The sequence below is a fragment of the Gopherus evgoodei genome, chromosome 17, assembly GCF_007399415.2.
Source record: "Gopherus evgoodei ecotype Sinaloan lineage chromosome 17, rGopEvg1_v1.p, whole genome shotgun sequence".
NCBI lineage: Eukaryota > Metazoa > Chordata > Testudines > Testudinidae > Gopherus > Gopherus evgoodei.
In genome coordinates this window covers 7,774,447-7,782,646 of record NC_044338.1, presented here as the reverse complement: position 1 = coordinate 7,782,646, position 8,200 = coordinate 7,774,447, and the positions used below count along the sequence as shown (strand labels likewise).

The 8,200-nt window shown below is 43.7% G+C and overlaps 1 protein-coding gene across 1 annotated transcript in view; it reads right to left on the bottom strand.

Annotated features, from left to right (window-relative positions):
• Positions 1-600: 600 nt before the first annotated feature.
• Positions 601-8,200, bottom strand: part of AATF (apoptosis antagonizing transcription factor) — an 82,632-nt gene continuing 75,032 nt past the window's right edge. The window contains exon 12 of the mRNA XM_030536767.1: positions 601-1,966. Within this exon, the coding sequence (XP_030392627.1) occupies positions 1,903-1,966 (64 nt within the window). The 3' untranslated portion in view covers positions 601-1,902. The remainder of the gene's footprint in view (positions 1,967-8,200) is intronic.

The window sequence follows — 8,200 nt, the reverse complement described above, 5'->3', positions numbered from 1 at the left end:
CATACCTTTACATTTTTGTAGAAGCGCTTTGAAATTCCTCAAGATAAAAAGCACTATGCACGTTATTAATTGTCCTTATTAATTTACCATGTACTAGAGCAAACCAAAGAATGAGATAAGTTCTCAAATTCAGATGGAGAATATATCTCACTAGCATTGCAATCTTTTTTGTTAGGATCCGCTCGTCAATGCATCAAGATGTGACTAACGATTCAATGCTTCTCTACCAATTAAAACCGGTGTGGGAGCCAGGACTCATCTCACCAACTGACCTTGTGTCAGTGGCCTCTTCATTTCTCAGTTAGTCCATCTGTGAAATGGCTATAACAATGCTTACCTCCCTTTAGGGTTGTCATGAGATTTAAGCAATGTTCGCAGAACTCTTCAAGATCCTGACATGACAGATGCTCTGTAAATGTAATCTGAATGGACCAAAAGAATACAGACTCCTTTGTTGTGCATTAAAATAAGTAACAGGTTAAAGACTTTAAAAAAACAACAACCCATTGAAGAGAGTTGCTTAATTAAACTAGCATATATCCCTCAAATCCACATTCAGACACACCGGATGCATTCACTGCACTGTCAACACTTGGTTAGTCAATGTACAGGCTATTTTAATCAGATTATTCAAAGAACAAAACAGAACCAATGTAGTTAAACAAGTCAATGCAATGGCCATCTTGCTATTATACTACAAACATATGCACACATTATTTATGCAAGATAATCTTCATCTGAGATTGGTCACAGCAGGCTAATAAATCCCCCTTATGGGGATTTAATTTTCAGCTTTTGACCTTCTGATGTAAAAAAACAAGTGAATCATCTCCTCTTGCCAGATTTACACCGGTGCTAACCTCTGTAGAAAGTGTGTCACTAGTGGAGAGAAAAGGAAGAGGCCTCAAAGAATCCTGAATGCTGAACTGAAAATTCACAAACATTTTCCAATTGCAAAAATATCCTTGGTTACACATGTGCGTTCAGCTGGGAGCGGTTCCAGAACTGACCTTTTACACATAATAAGCAGTGCTTTTGGAAGCCCAGGCGTTTGGACTCTGGAATTCACGCGACCCAGGGATGGGGAGCGCCTTTTTCTGGCCATGTTAATGGCATTTTAGCCATCGGCTCAGTCAATGCACAGCTGCAGCATTTGAAAATACTGCCGCAGTACCGTGCATTTCAAATGAAGGTTCAGGAAGTTGGTTTAACACAAACGTAGGTCCCCACTCTGCAGTATGATCTGCTTAAACAGCCACCTTCGGAACACCCCTAATTTCAATGGAATTCTAGACAGGCGTAAGGGTCTACTTGTGCGGATAAGACTGCAGGATCAGGGCCACAAATACAAGATGATCAAAAAGGGAAGGGTAGTGTATGTTCTTTAAATGGCATGGACAGATTCTAATCTGAATTGCAAAAAATATATGGGGGAGCCCTTTTGCAAGGGTACATTTCCTTCTTAACTCTGATTTGATACTGCACAATTCCGCTATGGGGTCTGCATGGAATAAAATAATCCTCAGCAAATTACAAGACATCCTAACAGACAAGACAACACACACTTTCTGAATGAACTTAAAAAGGAAGGATGCTGGTGCTTCCCTGGACATGATATGCACTTGGCACCGGTCTTGAAATCCAAGTTGGGGGCTACTGCCTGGCTAAAAACTCTCTCAATGAACCCCACTGCGGCCATCACTAAGTGAACCACAGGAGTAGAGTGCTCAGCTACAAACTGCCCCATATCAAGCAGACCAGATGTGACAACGTGGCGGCAGCTTCCGGCAGCACAGAGGCAAGAGTCCAAATGCACACAAAGGGTCCCACTGGGCTTTAGCCAAACGCAGAAAACAAAAGTAAGTGTCTGTGCATATGTTTTCCTTCTGCAGAGACTTGATGCTAATTCTGCTTGGGTTCCTCAGGATGCGTGATTTTGCCAAACAACGATCGATAAAGCTCCGTCCTGGGAAAAAGGAAGAAAGGAGGGGAGGGGAGTAACTTTTCAAGGTCAAATTGGAAGCAAGAGGTAGGCAGCGCTACCATCCGCCGCTTCTAATGAAAAGGCCGTCATATAATTAAAAATGCATTCAACAATCTTTATTAATACATACAAGTGTAGGGAAGAACTTGTGTAAGCCCAATCACATGCAGTTCAGAAATATGTAAATATTTCAGTGTGGCTGGATACCATCTCTCTAGGGAATGAGGTTTTCTATAAGTTTGCCCTTTACAGACAGCTTCTTCAAGTAAGAAAACAAGATTGAATATTTTAATAGGCTGTATGAGAATGCAATGCCATAAGGAGGATTCAATCAGCCAGCCTATGTGGGACTATAATTTAGTTTTCATACATTTTCTTGGATTTGACGGTACTTGAAAAACAATGAAAATGACCCAGCAACAAGATTCCAATTAATAACACACATGCAGCAGTTCTGATAAGAGAAGCGAGTTTCCCTTTAAAAATCTCCACATCATAGGCTGGTTTTCCTTCTTTATTTTTAAGCTTAAAACCTAAGTAGTCAGAGAAGGGGGGGGGGGGATTATTTACAAACTCCAGCTGCAAAACAGAAATGTATGCGGTCATGGCAAACTAGAGAACCCTTAAGGAAAAAGCATTCAGACGGGGCTACATTCTGAGCTCCCAGTTGTACTCAAAGTAGAGAGGACACAGAGATACGGCAGGTAAAACTCACAGAAGAGAAACTACCTCCTTGCCTGTGTTGCTAACGTCATCTAGGATTGTTAAAACAAAGCATTTTAAATAAAATCAGAGGTGCCAATCACCCAAAACTCACTCAGGCCAGGAGCTGTTTAGCCATGATTTCACTGGGATTTGGGGCGGAGAGGGACCCTTTTCTGTCTAGTTAATTAATTCATGAGAGATGGGGCCAACATATGAAATTCAGACCTGGACTGAGATTTGGGCCCCTGTGTCTATTAAAAATGCAAGTTGTTTCCTAAGAAATATTGTGCACATGCACGTCGCACACAAGACTATTATGAATGATACATTTATATAGTATCGGCTGCAGAGGAAAGCACTTATTTGTACGTCCTACCCCCTTCATCTGATTTCTCCATTTACACTGGAGCTGCCTATATCTCTGTACACTTGCAGTATTGGCACTAAGGGGCAGCAGTCTTTACAGGGGCCTCTAGGTGCTACCAGAATATAAATAGAGATTATTCTTAATACTGTGACACACTTACAGTGTGTATATATATTTACACACACACACACACACACACTCTACATAAACAGCATTTCCAAACAGCCCTAAAGAATGGCTTGACATCACTTTCCTGAAGGTAACAACTAACAAAACCACACCACTGTTTCCTGCAACACTCAGGGAGATGAAGAGACAATCAGTTCAATCCCAATGGGAAGGGAGTTTATTAAACTACATTTAGACTGATTTAACATCTAAAATCCCCATGTGTGGGACAGCACAAGAGGCCACCACCTTGGCTGAGGGGAGCTTGGCTTCACTGCTAAGTGGAAACAATGAGAGGCAGGTGGCCATTTTGAAAAATGGCATATTTGCTACAGGCAATTTTATCTTCACCCCTATTGAAAATGATCAGAGATGGCTGCCATTTTGAAAAAGGAAAATATTTTGTGGAATTTGCAGTACAAGAGCATTATTCATCAGCCAGCCTCTGCTAAAGAGGCAACTGTAAATTACAAAGAATAACAGCAAACAATGGCCATTCATCCTGAAATGCTATCTTCAAACATAACCATTGCATGAGATTTCAATCAGTTTTAATCATATGGGAAACTAGAAGAACCTACATTATCTCATTAGTAAGATCATTCAGGACAAAAAAGTCAGCTACATGGTGCTACATTTCTTAAGGGCCCACTTTTAAAATCAATTTTAACACATAAGCTAATTATCCAATTAACTGGAAAAGTCTAAGAAAATTCATTATTTAGTCAGAATAAGTATTGCAAATGGGGAGAGGAAGGTGAAATAGCTGTATATAGTGGCTGAATTCGTGCTTTCAGTGCAAAGTTCAACTCTGCCTTAACTATGGAACTGCAGCTGGAGCTTCCAACAGACACAGAGAGAGAGAACGGCGTAATCTATGACAGACCAAAAAGAACCCCAAGCTCTCTGCAAAACGGAGCTGACATTTGAAAAAACTGGCGTACCCTGGACTAGAAGAAAACAAGATGGCAGGGCTAGAATCCTGGAAAGGCTCAACTGAAATGCACAAGGTGCCAAAAACACGGTGCTTGGGGACAAACTGTGCCACGCACGCCCTACGGACATGACCAAACACAGTAAGGAGGAGTGAAGAAGAGCCATTCTTCACCGGGGCCAAGCTTTGTTTGCGATGCAGGTTTGCAGCCAGCCCGAGAGGTGCAAGAGAAGGTGGGAGTGAGGCAGTTTAGGTTCTGATGCGAGACAACAGCCGTTTTGTAATGAAAGACGGGGGGGAGGCCAGTGGCTCTAGAGAGGCACAGCTTCTTCCAACGACAATGTGCCACGGTCACTAGGTCAGAGAGAAATCAGCTGTTTTAAGTGTGAAAACTCAATATTACATGTTAATAACACGGAGGGGTGGGAGGGAGAAGCCCTCTGTCTTCTGTCTCGCTCTCAGTTTCATATTGTATAAATGCAGAATAGCCCAGTGGAATAAACAAACCAAACTCCCCTGACAGATACAAACAGCCCTCTGATTCTACCACAGACCACGGCTTTAAAGTCAGCATCTTCATCGTGCTTTTAAAACAAATAAATAAATAAATAGCTAAAAAGCGCTGCATTACTCTGGCCTATTAACCGATAAGTATCACTGTCATTTGCTGTTTCAATTGAGAAATTAGATAGCATAAAGCAGGCAGTTTTACTGACAAAAAGGACGTTGTGACTTTAAGACTCCATCATTTGACTGGGGGGAGGAAAAAAAGAAAATGCAGCGAGCGATGCTATTTAGTCCTTCACAATTATAGCCTTCCAACCTTGCCTTGCTTGCTTGAGCCAGACCCCGTCATTACCACTGAGCAAATGTTTCCACTTGTACTGCAATATCAGTGAAATTCCTGGGCAGAAAGCAGCAGTTACTGTCCGCAGCAGGGTTCACATGTCAGGAGCGGAGAGGGAAATGCTGAAACTGGTGTTTTGATAGAACATCATTTCACACTCAGGTGGGCAAAGCTGACAAACACACGCCGGTTGCTCATGTCAAAGTAACTTGAAAGACCGAGTGGTTTGGAACCTTTTAAGGAAACGTCACCGATTTCGCTCCTTTCCCCCCTCCCCCGACACAGCTCATTTTAAACAGCAAGGAGGACTAATCATATTGCGGCAAACGGCCTCAGAAAGATACATTCTACTGCCAAATGCATCACTTTGCAGGCTTCCTACAGACACAAGGCTCCTGAGGTCTCATGAAAAATAGAGAGGCATATGCACTGATTATTGTCCCACCAGAGCCCCGGGCCCTGTTACATCCAGATGAAGGCTCTCCAGTCAGAGAGTAACTCCGCTACTCACTCCAGCAGATGTCATGTATACACTTTTCCCATCCCGGGCATTCCAACGCCAGCACGGAGGCCAGCGGAGATCTGCAGCTGCTGCCGTTTTCCTGGGCTCACGCTCACCAGGCACTTATATCTGTACACTGGAGCTTACCACCATTTTGGGCTCTTTGCTATGATCCAGTCTTGTGTTCTCCAGGATGTGTGGGAGATTCTCCCAGTTGTGTTCTGGTTTTGTCTGTTTCTAGGACTGGCAATAGGACAAGCCACCATCAGATGGCATTCCATGAAGACGTTTGCTCTGTCATTACTTCTAAATCATATGCTCAGCACCCAAGACACCAGACCTCAAATAAATATTTGGATGGGGCCATGTGACCAGTCCCAAGGAGGTGTAAGTCAATGCTGTCCCTCAGTAGGCTTATATCCAGCAGCTTACACACACACTCATTCTACTCTTCGGCACGTTGTCCTCACCCAATAAAGAAGCTGCTCTTTTTTATCCATAACCCACATAATAGTTAAGGATACAAAGCCAGCCAGTTAACTCACGTTCCAAAACCTCCATCATCAGCCAAAGCAGATCCCAACAGAACACACCCCACAGTCCGGGGGTGGCACATTTTGGGGGGGCCTACAGCACTAAAACAGAAGTCCAATATGCAGCGTTGACTCTGCTTGCAAACAGAGTAGAAAGCTGCTGCTAAACTTTCTGAGAGTCAAGGAGAATATTGTTTCCTCTGAATTGAAGAGGGTTATTAAACTCTCGCAGGTATCTGTCTAGATAAGCCTATGTGGGTCATAGCTCCAGTATCTAAGTGCCTCACAGTCATTAAGATATTTATGCTCATGGTACCTTTGTGAATTAGGGAAATATTCTGCCCATTTTACAGATGGGAAAGCACAAGAGCAAGGGACTGACATCCCAAATGACACAGGGAGCCTGTGGCAGAAGCAGGACTGGAAACCAAGTCTTCCACGCCCCAGTCCCGAGCCTTTCCCACAAGGCCACCTTTCTGCTATTGTACATTCTGGGTTCCATGCACCTGGTGCAGAAGAGGGTCGTTATACAGAAAGGGGAGTCACAAACCCTTTCAGTGAAATGTGGGTTGGCAACATGGGGGACATGAGGCCCCTTTCATTAGGGTTAGATGGAAGGAAAGTACCACTAAGATCACAGGATGCGAAAGGCTGAGAATCCCTGCAGTAGGACATATTGGAATGGCTAAAACAAGAAATGGGGACTCTGTTTTGGATCATTCCTATGTACAGAACTCCATTTAGCAGATTCCCCCAAGACGCAGTTAGCCCTGGTTGGGAGCCATCACACTATTACAAAAGCAAATTCAGTGAAGTACCTACCTCCCCATCTACCAAAAACCACATCACATTTCAGATGCGCACACAAATCAACAGAAGCCAGCCCATCCAAGCCCCTGCTGGACTCTCATCAGCCACTCACACTGCAATGGCCACAGAAGAATGCACGAACATCTGCACTACATTCAGTGGCACCTGGCAGTGAAAAAGGCTGATGGCTCGTGCTAAGGACACGGTGCCTGCTTTGAATTTCAAGCCTCTGGACTTGGTTGGTTTTTGAGTGCACAAATGCATGCCCAAAAAACCCAGGGCTATGTCAAATTACACATTTTCAGGCCAAACTCAGCTTAACAGAGAAGCACTTTGAAATTTAACTACTACCTTGAACATTTGCTGTCAGCCTAGGTTGTCACCCTTTCTCTCTAGTGGGGCACTGATGTCTCAAAGTTTCTCCTATTTTTGTTTAGTTACTTGGTTTACTCTGAGGGTTGGGGTGTTCAGGAATCAGCGTCCCATTGACACTGACCTCAGGGACCAACATTAGCAAAATCATTTTTAAAGCAAGCAAGTCCGGTAGGGGCGTTAAAAGTAACAAGGCATCTTCCTCAGTTGGGTGATGCTGCCTGAACACAGACAAGCTCCAACGTTTAGAACATCACGTCCCCCACAGCGCAGGGATCACTTGCAGGCCACACGCAGTACGGTTCTGCCACACCATCCAGACTGCTCTGCTGTGTTGCACCTTCGCTTGTAAAAGTGGGTAACAACAAACCCTTTAGGCTCGCAGGCACGGGCCTGTGTGTTCCATATTGAAGTTAAAATTCTAACAGGGCTTCCTGAAAACCCCAGGTGTGAAACAAACCACCAGCCAGCTCTGAGAACCGACTGCTGCTGGTGCTGAGATTACACAGTGAAGAGAGAGGTTATTTGCAAATGGGAAAGAGGGAGGGAGTTGTAAGAAATGTTTTAGCCAGCCAAAAAATGCCAACCCTTTATTATTATTATTATTATTGCTGCTGTACCTTTCCCCTACAGCATCTCCCCTCTGCAGGATTTCACCATGCAGAGAGTAAAACTCATCAATCCTCCAGGTTTAACCTTGTCTCTGTTTCAATTCACTGGGGTAAGTGTGGGTTTTAATACTTTCAGGCCCCTGAAGGCTATGCATAATGAACTCGGATTTGGGCTAAAAAAACATAAATTCCCCCCCCACACCCACATATATTAAAAATCAGATTTGAGCCAATGAGTCGAAACACCCCACCCCAAGTCAGCGAGGGAAAGGAATAACCTAGACGGAGTCATTAATAGCACTTACACCTGAGGTAGACTGTTTGGAAGGAGCAGGTCGATACAAGGGTCTTCCTTGAATTAAAATTT